The 21596-nt window shown below is 39.7% G+C and overlaps 1 protein-coding gene across 4 annotated transcripts in view; it reads right to left on the reverse strand.

Annotated features, from left to right (window-relative positions):
- LOC114656944 (ral guanine nucleotide dissociation stimulator-like) overlaps nt 1–21596 on the reverse strand; it is a 190648-nt gene that overhangs the window by 63545 nt on the left and 105507 nt on the right. For 2 of the 4 annotated variants that reach the window (XM_051931791.1, XM_051931789.1), the window contains exon 1: nt 412–721. The exons of the other annotated variants lie outside the window; for them this stretch is intronic. In XM_051931791.1, coding sequence (XP_051787751.1) covers nt 412–588 — 177 coding nt within the window. In that variant the 5' untranslated portion in view covers nt 589–721. Of the gene's footprint in view, nt 1–411; nt 722–21596 lie in introns of those variants that run through there. 4 annotated transcript variants of the gene reach the window in all.

Genomic DNA, 21596 nt, shown 5'->3' on the forward strand with positions numbered 1-21596 from the left:
ATCACAGCCAATGCTATTTGACAGAAAAATTAAGAAACCCACATTTTTCTAGTGATATGTCATTTCGGCCACACAAGTAACTGTGCTTCAGACAATTATTAATCATTTAATGTGCTGTATTAAATAAAATTATTGACTTACTCATCTTCGCATGTTTAATTAATGTTTTGAACATAATCAAAGGCTGTATACATTGTTCTACTTAAAAGTTTAAAAAAGGCCCACCATCAGTAAATCCGTCCTTCTTAAGATGCTCCTCAAACTTTATCTCCAGATCTTTTACAATGCTGTTCCGCGACTGAATGGTAATAATACTAATAGCGTTACGATCCTTTTTTGCTTTATTACACGCTGCGGATGCATGCTGTTTTTCTTCTTTTTGGCAGATAAAAGCGGAAAAGAAAATCTTACCTCTAACTGAGGAAGATCAGGATCCAGTTGCGTGAAACTATGCAGGACTACGGGGCTCGACTCCCCAACAACTTCCAGCTTCACCCCATCCCAAATATTTCGTATCTTCCAAGCGCTCGAATCAAACATCATATTAGGGCTCCCATCGTGCACACCCGCTTGCATGTGGTAGACCATTGGGGCTCGCCAGTCGTTAGCGTGTGAGAAAAAAAAAGCCGCAGTTTCGTTCCATAATCCCCGCAATCCGAGACTCCTCGGCACGTCCGAACGCGAAGCACGACTACTCTCGTTTGCTTTGGTACAGCCCGCCGAGGAGCCCTGCCCACCACCAAAATGGAGGCGGAGACTCTCCCTCGGAAGGCGGACTCTTCAAGCCCCGCCCCTCTTCCGCCCTCGCCTTCCACTTACGCGCCTTTTACTGCCCGCCTCTTTCGTCAACCCAGAAGGACGCACAGAAATAACAACACAACAAAAAGGCCGACACGTGAGTCCGCTAAATGAAGCCTGTTAAGGCATTTGCTTCCAACCGAGTTTTTTTTTATTTGTTTTTCATCGCTTTATCCTGTCTGTAATTAAGCGAAATAATAATTAGGCAAACCATGCGTAGAAACGCTAACGTTTGCAAAGTAAATGACAGCAGTAAAAAAATAATCAGATTTTAAGTGTGTTTCTTTCAAATTGAGAAAGAGTAAAGAAAGTTAAAAAGGGTACTTATGTTTTAATTATTTATTGGTCGAATACAATTCTGGTTCACATTTAAACTATACCGAAATATTGCTTTATACGTGTAAGGTCTTTTAGGCGGGTCGTCATCACAGGGGGGTATCCAACGTCGATTCGAGTGCCAGGGGCAGCAGATTTTCATTCTAACCATTTTTTTAATTAGTGTTCAATTTTTGCTTTAATTTTAATCGACTTGCTTTTTAAGATTCTGCCCCATTATTTCATTTTTCTTAATTTAGCTGACTTAACAATAATTAGATAGAAAATGAGCCAACATTTAACCAGTTAATCAGTGTCTACCATATAATATCTGAAAATAAAGAAAGGTGAAGGTTCCAGTGATATTGATCTGCTATGGTCCATGTAACATTTTGCCAGTGCTTTTTAGAGGTGCAGAAAATCAACTTCAGGCTCTACTCATTGCTCATCCCTCAGCCTTGTCACTCTCCTCTGGACCTTCTCTAGCTCTGCTATGTCTTTTTCGTAATGCGGAGATTGATCTGAATACAATACTCCAACTGAAGCCTCGATAGTTCATTATGTAACTTGAGCATAACCTTGACTTGTACTTGATACATCTTGATAACTAACACCCTATTAGCATTCTTGCAGAGAAGAGTGTCAGGAGTAATTTATGACAGTCAGGTATCAGTAAGAGTGAAAGGGAAGGTCTACAGGATGGTAGTGAGACCAGCTATGTTATATGGGTTGGAGATGGTGGCACTGACCAGAAAGCAGGAGACGGTGCTGGAGGTGGCAGAGTTAAAGATGCTAAGATTTGCACTGGGTGTGACGAGGGTGGACAGGATTAGGAACAAGTACAGTAGGTCAGCTCAAGTTGGACAGTTGGGAGACAAAGTCAGAGAGGCGAGATTGTGTTGGTTTGGACATGTGCAGAGGAGAGATGCTGGGTATATTGGGAGAAAGATGTTAAGGATAGAGCTGCCAGGAAAGAGGAAAAGAGGAAGGCCTAAGAGAAGGTTTATAGATGTGGTGAGAGAGGACATGCAGGTGATGGGTGTGACAGAGCAAGATGTAGAGGACAGGAAGATATGGAAGAAGATGATCCGCTGTGTTAACCCCTAACAGGAGCAGCCGAAAGTAGAAGAAGATGATCATTTCCGGATATAAATAATGATGAGTCCACTTGGACTCCCAGGTCCTTCTCATAACTTTTAAGTTTCAGACTGTCCAATATGTATTCAGATCTACATCTTTTAAGTTCCCATGGGGACACATCCATCTGTCTATTTCCTATGTGTAATACAGTACCTTACATTTACTTGCATTTTAAGCCTGTATGCTGTCCAAGTTCCACTGCAGCAATTTAGCTGACTCTACATTATCTGCTTCCTACCTAGTTTGGTATCATCTGCAAACTTAATCAGCCTATTAATTATACTGTTGTCCTGATCGTTCATGTGTATTAAAAACAGTAGTGGGCCCAGCATTGCTCCATGAAGGATACCACTTTTAACATCACCTAATTCTGAAAAAAGTTCCCCTCAACAAAACCCTTTGCTTTCCTGTGTTTATGACAATTTTGTTCCCACCTACACACTGCACCCTGAATTCTCACTTCCTTTATTTTGATCACTAACCTTTCATGTGAAACCTTATCAAAATCCTTGTAAAAAGATAAATACTATTATGTGCATGTCTGTGACTGTATGCTTTTGTTTCTTCTTCATAGAATTTCACGATTCTAAATTGGCCCTAGTGTGTGCTTGGTGTGTGGGTGTGTTTGTGTGTGTCCTGTGGTGGGTTGGCACCCTGCCCGGGATTGGTTCCTGCCTTGTACCCTGTGTTGACTGGGATTGGCTCCAGCAGACCCCCCGTGACCCTGTGTTCGGATTCAGCGGGTTGGAAAATTGATGGATGGATGGATAGTGATGCACAGCCTTCCTCATAGTGGTGAGTGGTTGCTAAAGCACTTATTTCAGACATGTGTTCCTCAATGTTTAATATTTGCTTCCAGTAATTTATCTGTGATACATGTTAAGCCAGTTACTTGGATCAGGTCCATGACCCTTTTTGTACAAAAGTCACTATATGAAATAAATATTTTTTCCTAAAGATGTTGCCTAAGAGAAAGAACATGTTATTTTTGTTTTGTTAAGATCCAAAATTGGTTACTTTTGATTCTTTGATATGTGATATCTGTTGTATTACTGTATGCTCATGGCACTGATGCAGAACAACAACATTTATTTCTACAGCACATTTTCATACAAATAATGTAGCTCAAAGTAATTTACAAGATGAAGAAAGAAAAAAGAAAAATATAACAATAATATTAGGCAATGCTAAGTAACAAAGAATAAAGTAAGGTCCCATGGCCGGGGAGGACAGAAAAAACAAACAAATAAAAAAACTCCAGAGGGCTGGAGAAAAAAAAAAAAAAACAAGATCTGCAGGGGTTCCAAGGCCACAAGACAGCCCAGTCCCCACTGGGCATTCTACCTAACATGAATAATCTAACTTGGTCCTCAGGGTTTAGCAACATGATTCTTTGCCCAGAGGAAGTACTTAGCTGCTGAAGAGCTAAGGTGAGAATCAGTCAACCCTTCTAAATCATCCCAACTACTATCACTGCTGCCATGAGCTCAAACTTTCTCAGTCTGTCTTTTGAATGAGTCAAATTATAGACTAGGCTAAACCGATAAATACCATAATGTTAGGATAAACAGTAACCAAGAACAGTCTCCATATGCTCAGACTGAAGCTGGAGAAAGTACCTGGTCATTGCTCACTTTAGATTCAGTGAGACCATCATATCTTTATGAGTGACCTCCCAGACAGAGCTTGACTTGGAGACAGGTGATTAACTTTGACTTCCTGCTAAGGTTCACTAATACAACCTTTCCTTCTCTTATCTCATAGGTCTAACTTAGGTAGATAGACATATAAATATATAGAACTGTATTTGTCCCTAGGGGGAATGTGGCTTTTTAACAGAAGTTCAATAAATAAATAACTATATAAGTGCTTAAAGTGTAAATGAGTGAGAACACCATACTGAACTATATGAGCAGCACCTACCTGACAGAATAAATGGTACACAAAATCACTTCTACTAGCAACACTCCATCTATTTTCTAACATGTTTATTCAGGTCACAGTTACAGGGAGCCACAGCCATTTCTTGCAGTGTTAGGGGTAAGCAGAAAGTCCCCCTCTAAGGTGTGCTAGTTCCTCACAAGGCATATTCATACACATATCCACCCTCACACTTGGGCAGTTTAGAGTTGACAATTAACTTAATATGTATTAGGTAAGGAGACTGTGGTTTGCATACCGAATGTTCCCCGCTAGAAGTTTGAATGTTCTTCCTGTGTGTACGTAGGTTTCCTCCCACAGTCTAAAGACATGCAGGTTTATTTGAGCTGTTATTGCTATATTGGCAATAGTGTGTGTGTTCACTTTCACCAAGTCTAGGGGTTGTTCTTGCCTTGCACCCTACGATTGCTGGAATAGCCCCAACTGCCCCACGACCCTGCCGTGGATAAACGGGTTACGAAAATGGATGGATGGAGAGATGAATGTGTTTGGGTTATGGGAGAAAAAGAAAGTATGTACAAGAAAATCTACACAGAGAGCATGTGCAAACATCACACAGTTAGTTGCATTGTTTAATTATCTCAATGATTTTTTTCACTTTCATTTCTAAAAGATATGCTTTGGTAACATAGATGTCATGTTTGTTCAAGTAAATAGCATGTAGAGATCAGAGGAATTGATTCTTTGGAACACTTATATTGGCAAAAGATGTAAACAGTTGTTCTTGCAGTGGTTTCAAGCTTGTAGTAACTTTTTATTTTGTGTTTGTTTGGACTCACTCCAGTTAGAAACTAGTGAAACAAAAATTAGTAAGCACGTTTTGGTGAATTCTTCATGCGTAAAGTCCTTTTGAAGGTGTTAAAAGGTGCCACAGTGCATGGTTGAGAACCTTTAAGACAAGGGTAGAAGACTGTCCTGCTTCCCTAAATGTTAGGCCAGGTTTATTATCTATAACATTGTTAAGTGTAACTCCATATATAAGCAAATGTAGTGATTCAAGCTTACAATAATTATATATTAGAACACAATCAAACAGTTGGTTTTAAAAATTATTAATAATAATAATAATACATCAATAAATCTGTTGTAGTTATTTATGAAGCATAATAATGTACAGGGAGATTAAAAAATGGAATACTTTTTCAAAAATGTAATAGAAAATGCAGTTACCCTTAATTTTTTTTCCAGATATTGGCATTTGAAAGTTATAGACGTTGTTGAGTCAGTCATTGAAGGTGATATGTTGATAAACATATGGTTGATAACTCTATCAATCATAAATGGTTTGGGGCGATTTTGACCACAGGATTGACAGATGCAGTGTGACACAACAGGGCACATACAGTATTAACCATTTATTAAATTTCAAATGGGTTTAGACTGCATGTTCATGTGACTCTTAGTTACTCAGTAATACATTTTTTAAAGGGTTCAATTTTTTTTAATTACCTCGTATTAGATAGCTCATATGCTTCACTGCATTAAGACTTGATTCCTGGCAGAAGTGTCATCTGTGTAGAGTTTATTGTGTTGAAATATCTGGGCAGGCTATCCAGTTGGGTAACAAATATAAATTGCCCTGGGGAGAGTGAATGTGTCTGTTTGTGTAGAACTTAAAGAAAGGGCATCTAATTTAGGGCGGGAACCTGTCTTGCACTCATTGCTGCTGGGATAGGCAGTGCATTTACATCACCCTGAACAAGACTAAACATGTTAGAAATGGATGAATTATATATACCGTAATATATAAATATATATATCCTGGGAGGGAGACTAGGGAGATAGACATGATCTTCTTGGAAGACAATTTGACGTCCCGTAAGAGACACTTTAACGTCCCGTGAGACAAGGCAGTGAGACAACATTTAAAACAAGTTCATGGACATCTAACCAAGCACTTGGTCGAATGCTTTTGGCAGACAGACGTCATGTGCTGCCACCTGTTAAAACAAGCAGCGACAAGCAGAACACGCAGCTTGCCAGCAGCAGCAGCAGGAAGCCAGCAGATGATCCGACCACTTCTCCTTAGCATGCGTTCAGCCCTCTCCCCCTTCATATCACAAGCAGCATTATACGTCCTGCGAAAAAGATTTAACCACAACCGGGGCCGGAAATAAAGGACAAGTTTTGTTTTTACAAAAGTTTTAAAGTAAAAGTGAAAATAATGCATATGTAACAATTCCCATGAAAATCACATTCTCTTTAAATTGTATATCCCAGTAAACCAAACCCGGGGGTGGGCGAGCAGGGGGCAGAGCCCCCTAGTATGTATATAAATATATATGTTATACAGTACCTGACAAATAATACAAAGAGTACACAACACGTATTTCGCCCAAATTGGGGCTCATCAGGTGTACGCACCTTTGCTTACCCTTAAGGGGATTGAACTCTGGACGTCAGCACCTGAAGCAAAGCCTCTGACGTTGCACCATGGTGGCTGGTCTGTTTACTTGACAGGGTGAAAATCTGAATATTACATTCATAAGTCTGAATCACAATCTGATTGTTTGGATGGTTACCTACCAGGTAGCGCTTGTGGTTGGTCGACCAGTTGATAAACATCCACCATGTCCCTTCAGTTGCAAGAAGCAGATAATAAATAGATAATCGCAAATAATCAGATTGTGATTCAGACCTATAAGCATAATATGTATATATAATGTGTACTCTGAATTCTATGGATATTTTTTTCATTATCATAGTCCATCTGCCAACTACTTCTGAACCTTCTTACTTCATTACAATGCTTTGGGGAGCCTACAATGGCTTACTCAGCACAAGACAGGAACCAACCCTGGGTGGGACTTTCATCCATTACTAGATGCTCTTGTGCACAAACACACACACAACACACAGGTACAAGAATAATTTAGACTTCCTTATCAAAATAAATTTCATGTTATTGAGATGTGGAAGGAGACCACAGCCACCACACAAAAAATCCATCCATTTACTGAACTAACCAAATTTAGTTTTATTACTACAAGAAGAGGGACTCTATCTATGTATCTGGGGCCCAAGCAAAAAAAATTTTGGATGGGATGTCAGTCTATTGCAGGGAACACTCACCCACATACCAACCCTTAATCATGCCTGGTCAATTTGGAGTTATCAATCAACCTAACTTGCATCTCCATAGAATGTTGGAGGACACTGCAACACCCCAAGGAAACCCTTTTAAAGACATGCAGAATGTACAAACTTCAGTCAAACAGTCATGGGATCAAGATTTGAAAACAGCTTTCTCAGAGCTGTAAGGCAGCTGTGCTTATCACAGTAACATCCAGGTTCTACCATTTACTTTCACTTTAATGATTTTGTTCTTTTATAATTGATTGGCGGCCACATAGGTATTTAATTGTGGTTTGTGTGTGGCAGTTCTCAGAACAGTAAGTTTAGTCTTCAGGTACTTTGAGTGCATGAGCATGTTTCCGAGTATAATGTCTAGGTTTAATCTGCTCAGGAGATATACAGCAACAAACCCACAGTAACTTAATAATAATAAATTTTATTTATATAGTGCCTTTCCCATGCTCAAGGCACTTAAACAAGTGTCAACAAGTGTCAAGGTGATAATGGCGAGAAATGGGTACACATAATGTATGTGTGAAGTTTGCAAACATTATCATGTAGAACACCTAAAGTAGTGACTTAGTGTTGACCTCTAACAGTTAAGAAGTTGCAGAGTAAAAACAAAGGTTTCTGAAATCATTCCTACCACAGAATCACTGTGTGCCTCTAAATAAGTAACCTAACACTCAGAGTATCAATTTGAGATTATGTGAAGAAATGCAGTACATTGAATATGCACAGCACCTTGGACTGTTGCTCAGTATAGATTCTCTAGATATAATTTGTTGATTATTCATTAGGAGCCTCTTAAATATCTTCTTTATAGTCACACCTTGACTATAATAATAATATTAATAATAATAATAATATCAGAGTGTTACACGTCTCCAAAAAGTCTGAACATTTAAATAGACAAGAAGAACCTTCTAAACAATTGTGACTGCAGGCAAACAACTTCTTTGACAAAGCTCAAGTGAAATAGTTTGAAATGCCTGCAGAGTGAATCACTGACCAAGAAGACTAATCCTGACCAGCCGTGTGCAGACTTCATCAATGCACTGGCAAGAGACAGTCCTCGGAGGGCAGTGGGGGATGGGGAGGGGGTTTCATATGAACAGCCACTTCTTCCAGTAATTCCCTTTTTGTAAAACAAATTGAGGATTAAAGCAGAGCTGCACTCCTTCACTCTCCTGAAATCAAAGGCACAATTTTGCTCTAATTTTACTCTATTCAGATTGTCTTCTCTTGCTTGCTTTTACAATCTGTGTGTCATGTAAGCCATATGCAAATTCAATTTTATAAATATATATAAATATAATAGGAAAAACATGTGCCACTTATCTGAAGGGGGTGATATTTCACTTATAGTTCTAGCCATCCATTCATATATTTTTCATACCTAATTACTGTAATAAAAAAATTTCAGGTGATGAGGCCTAGACTAGCAGCAATGGGTGAAATGCAGAATTCCTTCCTGAACAGAGTACCGGTTTTATTCATTCATTTATCTACTTTCAAATCTACTCAATCCAATTCAGAGTTGCAGGAAGCCAATCGCTATCACAGCAGCAACATGTTCACAAGGCGAGCACCAACCCAAATTGGCTGTCAATCCATAGCTGGACAAAATTTATGCAGCTACCAAGTGCTCCTCTTTATAGTTACACTTCCACTGAAAAAATAATAATCATAATGATAACAACATATCAGGTCATTAGATTTTTCCTAAAAAGGGCCAATTTAAAGTCATTGTAAAAAAAAAAAAAAAAAGTCTGTTTGCTACGATAAACACCCAGAGGAAAATTAATGTAGAACTAGGGAAAACAGGTAAACTCCACACAAACAACAATAGAGTACAAGATTCAGATTGAGGATGCTGTAACTGTTAGGCAGCAATGCTGACTACTTTGCCATCATGCCATCCACATTTTCTAGGATACAGTACTTTTAGAAAATACTGACAACATATTTATATATTTTGAAATTCCACAGATAAGTAGGCTTGAATCTGTGGATTTCAACACACTAGAATAGTGGTAATTTACTTTGCGATCATACAGAATCAGCAAAGTTTCATACAAGTGGCATACTGAGGAAAAATAATTCTTAAATTTATTATAATGTTCTAATTTATTTAGAGTCTCTGGGGTATGATACAATGGATTACAGTTCCATCCAGATTCATCACTTTCAGGTTGGGGAGCATGCACTGGTACAGCACGTTGCCACACCTACCACTAGACAAAACATCTTGGGATCCTGGTTGGCACCCAGGTTGATACGTGGTCCAGTCCCACAACCGGTGTTATGTGGACATCCCCTTGACCTGGTCCAGCCACTTGGGTCCTGAAGAATGAGGACTCTGGGAGCCAAATCACCCTCTGGGAATCACGCCACATGGCCGTGATGTCATAACTGACACTCCCTCACAATGTAGGTAGTGTGCCTCATTTGGGACTCCATGAGCAACCACTCATTCGACAGGAAAGTCAAACCAGCGGTACTCTAGGATTCTCCAAAGAGACACAGTACAGGGACAGTACTAGGAGTCCAGTCTTCATCTCAGGTTGCCAGTTATACAATATTGCATAGTTCTGCTAGTTTCCTACTGGCTGCTTAGTGTCATTATGAACTTGGATGTGCACAGATATATATATCACTAGGGTTTCTAGTAGGGAAGGTATTAACATACAAACCTTGCATTTTTTCGTACCCATACCATAAAGAAGTCATTTAAAAGTTTTAAACAGCATCTACTGGAAGACATAGTGTAGGCTTCACCCTGGTAGGGCACTGACATGACAGAGCTCTTTTTAGAGATCTTTCAGACAATATAAGTTTTCAGAAAGCGTTAGAAACCCAGGCTATAGATGATCATGATCATGTGGCCAAGTAAAAACATTGACTTGCATACGAATGTGCATTTTTATTTCTGTTATTATGACCTATTGGCTGTTGCAAGTTCTTATCCCCAAGGGGTTTCTGTCAAGGACTTTGTTTTTCATTTTCGCGCAGGCTGCATGTGTTTTGTTTTAGGCTGCAGGCTTTCCTTTACAGACTGCCAGCTGTGAATAAAAAAAAAAAAAAAAGCAGACTCACTAGAGTGAGGAAGAAACAAACCAGCTTGGAACACAAAACCAGCTACGCTGGATAGTTAAAGTGTGTGTGGTAGTGGATGGGTCACGACTTACCAGCATCTCTAAAGACATGGGCAGCTCCGGTTTGGCTACATGTTGTATAGAACTATAAGGTATTTTAGTGGAATTCAGTTTTAGACATATAATCAGGAATATTGTCAGCTACGAAGCTTTGTGTCCAATTTACATCCAACAGCAGCATGTTCTGTCTTTTTTTAGGTTACTTTTTTGCATAAGCTAATTTTGTAGAATTTTTTTTTTATTAAAAAGTACCTTTTTAACTTAGTAAAAGTGAAAGTAAAGTAAATACTGTGTACATCTTTTGAATATGTCCTTAACATAATTTCTTTACTAATTACAGTACTTAAATTTAATGTCAATGGCATCACTGAGGATTTTTCTTTAATTTTCAAGCAGCATATTTCACCCAGGATCCACCAGTCCTGATGCTGTTTTTATAAACCTTTTTACAGCATTTCCTGACTCATGTCCATATTTTTCTGTTCCAGGACCATTTTAGTTGGCCCACTAGAAGTATCTTCCCCCTACAAGATGTTAATCAGTACTGGATTTAGGTGCATCATGAAATAGCCAGACCATCTGTGAGAAAGGCTCACCAGTACAGAGACAGCTTAATGTTGAATGTGAACTGCAATAGCTTAGAGCTGGTTACATCTGGAATATGAATTGATATAAAGTTCATAATTAACTCAAAGCTGTGCATGCATGCATAGGAGTTAGGGCCAATTCTCTTTGGAGTAACAACTGACATAGGTTAAACAAAAATGTTTAGATGTTAAATGTGAATGAAAGTAGTTCATAAGTAAATCAATATTTGTTGTAAACAGAACAGGTCAAAGTATACTGTGAATTGAATTATCGGATGTAAATGAAAATGGCACATACTTGACAAAGTGGGATATCAATTGGCATTGTTCAAAATTAACTTTCTGAGCAATATGAATCAATCTGGTTCAGAATCAGCTATGTAGAATCTAAATTGACATGGGCCAAAATGAATTTATATTACACAGACTAGCCTGGTTTGGAACCACAGGGATCCCACGTGGACACAGGAGGAATACTGTATAGTCACTCCACATACGCTAGGGCTCAAATTCAGGTCCCTGCTGCTGTAAGACTACAGCCCTATTTAATGTAATTATTTAATTGAATGTATCATTCTACATGACAATAAATGTAACTTATTTATTATAATGGAATATATTTCAGTTAGTGTTATTTATTCATTTTCACAGGATCATGGGTGGGTAGTCCAACCAGTCCAACATAAAACTGATACACAAATGAACACCCTTTCACACACACTGGGCCAAAGTCCACTTTTAAAATAATACACATTTCTTTGGAATGTGGGGCAGTACCTGGAGAAAATCCACAAAAACAGGATAACCTAAAAACTCTGCATAGATGGTGGTTGAACCCAGATTACTTTAGCTGGAAGACCATAGTACTGCTATAGAGCAATGAATGTAATGACTGTAATTATGAAATAGTTAAATATAATCTTATAAATGTTTTACAGAATAATTATTTTAAATGAATGAAATATTTACAGTTAAGATAATTACTATTCATTATTAAGAATATATTACTTACATGCAACTGTAATTAATGCATTTCCTCCATCAATCTATTTTTTAATTGGCTTATCTAGTTCAGGAGCTTAGGGAATCAATGTAGCCTAACCATTATATTACCTATATTAGTCTGCATGAATATAACATAGTGTGAGATAATATCTTATGATATACTGTATCAGCAGCGGGCGCTGTTCCAAAGTAACAGCCTCTTTAGTCTGCCATGTGACTGCTGGTGCCTATCACAATGAGTGCATTTCAGCTTAATATGATTAAAGCTTCAGTTGATCTCATTCACGCAGGAGTTGCTTTCAGCAGAGGTGTCTAATTGCCACTCTGTCCCCTCCCCGCCCCTACAGACATAAATTCAGTTTGATGTCCTTCTTTATGATAGAAACTATTCAAGTCCAGAAAGGGAATTTCCTGATGCATTTTTTTTTCCTTTAAGCTGTTTAGGTCAACTGCCAGGATGCCCAAATCTTCCTGTCACCCTATGGACATTTCCTTGTGAAGGCTTTTGGGGGGCCTCTTTGCTGAAGCTGCCTCCTCCTCAGCTGTACCAATGCACTACCAGTGCGGAAGCTCTGGCAGCTGTGTGATGGCTTGCATTCCTGTAATCCATTCCTGCCATTAGCCACCTGCTGTGAGCATTCTGTTTTTCAGCCTATTGGTTTGTGGAAGCTGGGCTGAGGGGAGGTACAAAAAGACCTGAGGGAGTCCTGCAGACCAGGCTCATTAAGCCTCTCAGTGTTTCAGTGCATTCCATGTATTCCATGTGCCAATTCCACACTTTATTATTCCTCAGCTCCCTGTGGTGGCTCAAAAATCCTAGTGATGAGAAACCTGCTGTATGTGCATATTCTCCCCTGTGTTCAGTTGTCTCTGAAAATGAAGCACCAAGCACCTGAAAGTTGTCCGACTAAAGTCAGTTTACAAATGTTTCTAAGAATATGAATGTTTTGTGCTTGGGACCTGGGAGTGCAGCCAGGTTTTCACTTGTTGGGTCGAAAAGAGCAAGCTCATAAAAAGGATGGACAAAGGGCCAAAATCAAAAATATAAATCATAACTGTGTACTCCAGCTACAGTTTCAGGATTGGAGAAACACTGGATCTTGGTCATCCAAAAGAATGCTTGTCAGATCACTGAGACCACCTAGTTTTATGACTATGGCGATAATGCAGACACTGTACAATTTGGATAATATTCTTGAATGGCACATCAACATTCAAGGGTATTAAGGGTATAGTTTGTCATTACCTATGACAACTGGTGGTCTCTGTTACTTGTAAAGGGGACATTTGATCACTTAACAATACATTGTGCAGTCATTTTTGGAAGGTCTACCTGGTGCTGTTTTTCACCAGCAAAATGCCTAATCACACATGGCTGCCATCTGTATGACACAAGCACTTACCCTTCTCACTTGAACCATTTCTCCAGGAAAGTAATGGTGCATCTTGGTGTAATACAGAAAAAAGAAGAAACAGTTCAATAATAATGCATAGCTGAAGGAGTCATAGCCAATTACATGAATACATAGTCCATTGTATCACCAGCTCTGAGAGCTTTATTGATATTTTTATTGATATTGAAGAGCTTTGGAGGTTCACCTCAACTAGGCTCTGTCACTTATTTCCGTGTTTCTTAACGTATGGTTTGACATCGCTGAGCATATTGATTGGGTTGAGGATTCATTTTTGGCTCGTTGACTGCAGAGTTTACCATGATATTACCCTATGAACACCTCCATCCATCCATCCATTATCCAACCCAGGGTCACGGAGGTCTGCTGGAGCCAATCCCAGCCAACACAGCGCAAGGCAGGTACAAACCCCGGGCAGGGCGACACACACACACCAAGCACACACACTAGGGACAATTTAGGATCGCCAATGCACCTCACCTGCATGTCTTTGAACTGTGGGAGGAAACCCACGCAGACACGGGGAGAACATGCAAACTCCACGCAGGGAGGACCCAGGAAGTGAACCCAGGTCTCCTAACTGCGAGGCAGCAACGCTACCACTGCGCCACCATGCCGCCCCTATGAACACCTGCATACCATAATCTTTTTTTAAAAAATGGTTGCATTTGAATGCTTCTTTGAATCTTGAGCTTTTAATTGTATACATCCAACAATTCTTATTTATGAATGTGACCTTCATTTCCTCTAACTTTTTATAATGATCTTTTTACGTATTAATAAAAAAACAGGTGACTCGCAAAAGAACAGACAACAGTCATAGAGAGCCGGATAGTCCATTAGGTGATGTCACCTGAGGGGCACCATTTATGAAAGTTAAATGGTGTCCACTATTGACACTGTGTGGCGCCGTTTATGTAACTCAAGTGTAATAATACTGACTGTGCTATGGACACAAAAACCTTGGAACTTCTCAATGCTATTGATGCTAGCAAGAAGAAAATAGTCGTTACATTGAGTTTAGCATTCTGTAGTCAGCTTTGTTCACTGTACATGCTGAAAGATTTTTTTCAGGAATTTGACTTGTAGTATATACACACACACACACACACGCACACATGAGGGTTAGTTAATAATTACAAACACATTTGGAATAATTTTGTTTGGGTTAGCTGTACAGCTTTCCCCATGCACATGTGGACACTTGGTGTATCTGTGGTCACAGTGGTAAAGTTTCAACATTGATCAGTCTGTTTCTCTTGTTGTCTGGCCACTCCGCTCTCTGTTTGCTTTAAAGAAGGGTAGCAAGCAATGATTTGCTTTTTATGGCGATTCATGGTATGGTCTTGCTCAATGTTATTGTCAGTACTTGATGGGGACAACCCCCCCTCCTTCATGCTTAAGACTTGTTTGACCATTTTTGAACTTCTAAATCCATTTGTAAACACTGCCTTGGTAGAACACTGTCTCAATATATCGTGCACAAAGATTTATGTGGAGTGCTAGGCTTTTAAGGCCCCAAACTGTTATTCTACCATTGGAGTCCCCTTTCAAGGCACTGATACAAGTCAGATTGCGGCATGTGGCATCACAAAGCCTAGGCGCAGACGTTTGGGGTTACTGCCTGAGACATTCTTGGTCAAGCTCTTTCTGTGGTTAGGCACAACATCAAAGTCCTGCTTGCTTTGTGATCCTCAGCAAGTCACTTGGAATGTCTGCTTGTGAATTCTATGAAGATGTATTGTTCATTATAATTTACATGTATAGCCGTCTGGGAACAGTGTTCACCCTGAAAAGTACTATATGTTAACAAAGATTGTATGGCTGAACAGCTTATTAGACATATTTTTTTCCAAAATTGAAAAATACTCATAAGTGCTGACCCAGTTGTTTCTAGTGAACATGGCATAAATCAGTACAGTAATCATTAAATGTCACTTTAAAACCAAAGCAAAAAAAAAAAAATAAGGAAACTACACTGACCGACAGTAACTCCTAAGAGAAAAAGGGAACTACAGGATTACCAAACCATCCACTGTTAAGAAAAAAGCAATAAATAAATATGAACAGTCAAATGAAGGGGCTAAAACAGATCATATGATTGTGATTTTTTTTTGCACTGCTTGCATGCCAGTGTTTGTGAATTTGTCTACAAGGCATAAAGATTCCTTTTTGTGCCAATCTGGAAACATCCAGCTGTTTGTGTACATCTGCAAAATAAGCAAGACCCTCATCCCACAGAGTGCAGTCGTCTTGGTGGCAGGGTCACGATGAGGTTGACAGACAGCCATAGGAGGTGGAATGTAGTAGTAATTAATGGTCACATGAAGCATTTTATAAATTGTTTTCTGACATGAGTCTAACTGAAGACCCTATATAAAATAGTGATTGATTCAATTAGGACTGGATCCCCGTGACTCTAATCAGGAAAAATCAGATCTAAAGGATTGACGGATAAATTAGGAGCAAGTTGACTTCACCACTGAGCAGCAGACATTAATCATACAAAGAGATGTCGAGGTATGAGACAATGAGTGGGGGTGGATTGTTTTCATTGCAGTTCTTATCCCAACAGGAAATTAAAGGAAATTGCAAGGAAAGAAAGTATGTGAGCTCTGTTTTCTCTAGTGGCTTATTGTGCAGACACTGCCGAGAACAAGAATATCCACACAGGTCAAGTGAAGGAAGGTTATTAGGTTACAGGGAGCTGCCCAAACACTGTTATATGAACCACCATTAGACATTTCTCCTAAATACTTTTGCCAGTCTCTCATTAGGTTCAAAGTCCACATTGCTTCAGCATCTCTGTATCTTAAAGTGTGTGGTAAGCAGGATAAGTCCACATTTTCATATACAAGTAAAATTCCGTTACAACGAAATTTTCATTACAACAAAGTATTTTTATGGTCCCGACAGTTTCTCCATATGACACGAGTCTATAGAAATCTCGTTACTACGATGTACATTCAGCAGATACTTTCATTACAACGAAGTGCCCAAAATACCTTGAAATACCTGAATGAATCATCCACAGAGCAGTTAGTTCCGTGGTCGCAGCTCAGTTGTGCACAACGATCCCCCAAACTTGTACATTTTTTTTCTTTCTTCGAACTTTCCTTTACTTTACAGTTTTTTTGCTGTTTTTGTTTTTGGTGGTTTTCAGTGATACCTTTTGCTTATTGCTCGCCAACATTTGAAAAACATCCATTGGAATTTAACTCAACATCACCCTCCTATAGAAACGATAGATACAAAAAAAGATAACAGTTCATATTAGAAAAAAATCTCGATTGCAGCAAAAAGAAAAAAAATGTTGCCAGTGAATTCGGAATTTCAACATCGACACTGTCAACTTTCTTGAAAGACCAAGTAAAGAAAGAAGAAAAATCTTAGGTTGCAAATGTATGCAAACTGCTACATTTGAAGACGTCGAAAAAGCCGTTTTTATGTGGTTCAGTGATGCACGATCTAGAAACATTCCTATTAATGCACCACTCATTCAAGAAAAGGTGAGGTTTCTAAACTCTCTTGGGGCCTCCGTCAACGGGACAACATGCCGAAGAGCGTCCTGAAGTGTGATCACCGCGTCTGTGGAAGACTGTTTATCTGTTGCCGGGGCAACAGCAGGCTCACAGCTCAGATGCGGCTCGGCACTGAAGCAAACAGAAAAAATCTCGATGGGTGATGCAAGGAACAATGTAAATGCAAGGCACAGGATTACTTGGCTACTAACCTGGTCACAATCCTGCCTGACTGCTGTGTCTGTGTCTGTGGAGAGTGGCAGATCCCGCTACAATAAATAACCCTGCTGTTTCTGTTTCAAGCTGAATAAAGCTGGTTTTGCTAAAGTACTGAAACTCAGCCTCGTGTTTTGATGTGTAAGGCAGGGACTTAATGCGCGCCCATGATCTTTTAGGATTCACTTCTGTGGCACTTCACTGCAGCACTGTGAGCCTGCTGTTGCCCTGTCCCAGCAATGGACAAACAATCTTCCACAGACGCGGCAATCACACTTCGGGAGCACTTCAGCGTGACGTTCCCATTGGGTGGGGGGGGGGATCCCAAAACAGTTCAGAAACCTCACAATATGAAGAGGAAGAACAGGATGATTCGGCTCCTGATTGATAACTGTGCTGCCCACAACATGCTTCCGCATTTAGGTAATATTCACGTTGAATTCCTCCCACCAAATTGTACAGCAGTGCATCAGCCATTTGGTTTGGGCATCATTCGCACCCTGAAAGTGTGTTATTGCAAGGAAATGCTGAGAAAGATTTTCATCAGCATAACTTGTAGACAGGAAAAGAATAAAATTACCGCGAAAGAAGCTATTGAAATGATTGCAAACGCCTGGATGCAAGTTAAAGAAAGCACTATAGTGACAAATGCAAATCTCATTACAACGAAATATTTTTTAGGTCCCTGGCAGCTCGTTGTTACGGAATTTTACCTGTAGTTATATTTAAGATATAACAAAGTGGCATAGTGGTAAGCTTCATGGGTTGGGTTTGAATCCTGCACCTGGTCACTGTCCACTGCCCATTTAGAGTTTGCACCACCTCGACATGTCTGCAAGGCTTTCCCTCCCACATCCTCAAAGACATGCAAGTTAACTGGAGACTGTGAGTGGGTTCTGTGATGGACTAGTTGCCTGTCCATGACTGTTCCCTACCATGCACCGTGTTGTTCTGGCCACCCACAATGAATTGGATTATACTGGTTTAAGAGTGTTATGGTGAAATATGGCAGCATGATGGTGAACACCTATGTGGACTTTGTATGTTGTCTCTGCATTCACAAGTGTTCTCTAGAAGGACTCTGGCGTTCCACCACAGTCTAAAGACATGCTATTAGGCCAAGTGTTATTGGTGTCTCTATGTGTGCCCTGTGCTTGATTTAACTAAGATGGGCTCGCACAGACCTCATGTGAAAAAGCTGGCACATAAATACAGAGGAACACATCTGTATTGTTGTGTACATTTTTGCAGCATGACCATTGTTAAGCTAACTGTATGTACTGTAAATCTCTTGCTGCAAGTTGCAGGTGGCACAGAAAAAAAAATGACAGCAGTTGTAACAAAAGCTGTGTGTCCGGCTTAGGCAAACCTTTTTTTCTCCCCATGAGCAATGACGTTTTGGAGACCAGCGTTACATGATAGAGACCCAGCAGCCTGTTTTGGACAGCGATGTTACTACACAATCCACATATTTTTGTGTTGCACATTTGCAGACTTTCACACATGTGTACTAAAAGCATAGTCCACCTCACACTGTTTCCCGATCTGCTTCGCTCATTCATGAATATCTTACAGTGCATATACACGTGTGATGTCACTACCTGATCTGTACCAGCTTGCATGTGTTTTTAAAAAATAAAAAAAAACACCTTCACTCAACATTGCACTTAACAGTGTGGCCCAAGCTAATCTGTGCTTGCGGATACACAACTCACAGTATTTTCATTTGATTTCATTAGCTGACCTAAATGAGACTATTAATGAAAACATTTCATTCTTCTGCATACATTCATTGTATGTTGTGTCTTCACTGTTGGATTATGCATGTTATGCTCCTTACTACAGTATGTAGCACAGATCATGTTAGTGACAGGAAGAGAGCCTCTGAGTAGATGACACTGATCCTGTGCATCACAGACACTATGGGAGTTATTTAGCAGTAATGATAGGAGCTCAGGAGACACAGAAAGAGAGATCAAGGACTCAAGAGTATTGTGGACTCAGAGTGTAATTTTATCTCAGTGGTACAGTGGTTAGCACTGCTGCCTCATAGTTCAGGTCACATTTTCAGCCACAACACTCAGTCCAGCATAGTTGGCAGATGCTTCCCTAACCCTAACAGACATTTAAAAGACCATTGCACTATTATAAACCACTCCAAACTAGTTCAGTTTCTCCTTCCTCATTTACTTCAATGCATTTTGCTGAGTTTGACAAAATTTCCAAAAATTTCAATGTTTTTGCTAAACTTGCGACAAAGCAAATTCAGTAGGGTTTGCTCATCACTAAACAAAATGCATGGGCTAAAGCAAACCTAACCCTAGGGCCTACTTGGAAAATAACTTAACACTGCTGTGCATGAGAGATGGTGCAGACTGACACCAGAGTGAGTTTATAACGTACCAAGCATGACGTCACAAACTGCTAAATCAAACTGGTCCAGAATTAATCAAACTTAGACAAAACTTAGAAAACTCAAACAACAAAAACAGGCTCTGTAAGCCAAAAAAGCTATAAAAAAAGTATACATACACAATGTTTTATACTGTGGTCTTGACACGAACTTCGTACCAGGAAATTAGCAAGCAGAATAGCCAGCGGGCAACATTATAAGACTAGGGCACAGGGAAAAGCCAGGAAACTGTGGATGACCCTTCACCATGGCCTGGAAGGATGAGCATCAGATGCCAAATTCGAGCAGGAACATCACAGAACATTTTGTTCACGTTCTGCATCTTCTTTCTCCATTCCTGTGTGCCCACCAAAGGGAGAGGCTGGCAAGAATCGTAACAACAAGCTAAATGGACTGTTCTCTTCTCCAACGGATGTGTCCATCAGCACGTGGTCTATTATTGAGGTCCAGCTGTTGGTGAGGACCAGATTTTACTAGAATGCTACTCTGCAGCATGAGCAAATGTTTCCTTTCATCCATGAAAAGCCCAGAAGCTGTAAAATAGTGAAATTCTGAATTGGGTGGTTTCGGTGGGAATGATGTACAGTAGAATAAAGGGTGAGGCCTTAGTGGGCACTGAGCCACCTGTTAAATTGAGTAGCTCCAACAAAATCTAAAGGGAGAAACACACAAGCATCTTCACAGCACACTGCAAGCGCCCAAAAAACGGGTTGTCATCTACAACAAACGTAACATCGTAATCAGGGCAACTACCTTGAGAATCCAATCAGTGCACTACTCATATTTTCACCACCCCTGGGTTAAGCGCAGTAACAGTCACAAAGGAATCCTTCCCATTAGGGGTCCTAATCCATCACATATCAATCTGCTACAATATGCACCATGTGGCCAAAGGTTTGTGGACACCTGACCATCACGCGTAAATGTGCTTGTTGGACGTCCCATTCCAAAACCGTGGGTATTAATATGGAGTTGCCCTCAAACCCCGATAGCCCTGACTCTTCTTTGCAAAGAAATTTGAGGTGTGTCTGTAGGAATTTGTGCCAGTTCAGCCAAAGGAGCTTTAGTGAGGGCAGGTACTAGACAAGAAAACCTTGACTACAATAATTCATAATTCATCCCAGAGGTGTTCAGTAGGGTTATGGTCAGTGCTCTTTGCAAGCCACTTGAGTTCCTCCATGTCTTTGTGGAAAAGGGGCACAGTCATCTTGGAATAGCAATGGGCCTTCAACAAACTGTTGCCACAAACCTGAAAGTGCACAACTGTCTAAAATGTCTGTCTGCTGTAGCATTAACAGTACCCTTTGCTGGAATTAAGGGGCACAGTACAATCCCTGCCATGATCCCTCTTCCAAACTTTACAGTAGGCACTATGCAGTCTAGAAGGTAGTGTTCTCCTGATATCTTGTGCGGCCTTTCTTAAAATACTGGATTAAGTAAATAAAAATCGGGACTGGTCTCCCCTAGACGTTCTCGTACACTCAGATATGGGGATGGATATTTGAGGAGTAAACGGTAAGACAATGATTATATTTTTGTATTATGTTCATTAAAGAACCAGCAACAACAAATCAAATCAAATTAATAATATATTGAACAATTAATATAAAAGTAAAGTTGAATAAATCGGACTTTGCAGCTGCATGAATAAAAAAAATTTAAAAAATCGAGTATGTATTCAGGTAAAGTACCCCTTCTGGTTAACAGAAATAGCCCAAAAATTGACAGAAATCTACGTTTTGTACCTAAGACTTGTATGCAAAATTTGGTTGACCTAAGTGAAAGCGTACTTAAGTTATCGTGTTTACACACATACAGACAGACACAAAGACACCAAAAACGTCAAGATTCATCAAAATCTCGAAATTCAATTTTTGGAGGATTCTAGTATTTTCCCTATTCTTCGTATAAGAGAAAGTAAAAATATGTGAAAATCTAAAATAAGGGGGGGAGCAACTTTTAGGGCCTTAGTAAGAGGCTACAAATTAACTCCATGAGGTTTACAAAAAGAATGT

This window comes from Erpetoichthys calabaricus, chromosome 9, assembly GCF_900747795.2.
Source record: "Erpetoichthys calabaricus chromosome 9, fErpCal1.3, whole genome shotgun sequence".
NCBI classification, from domain to species: domain Eukaryota; kingdom Metazoa; phylum Chordata; class Cladistia; order Polypteriformes; family Polypteridae; genus Erpetoichthys; species Erpetoichthys calabaricus.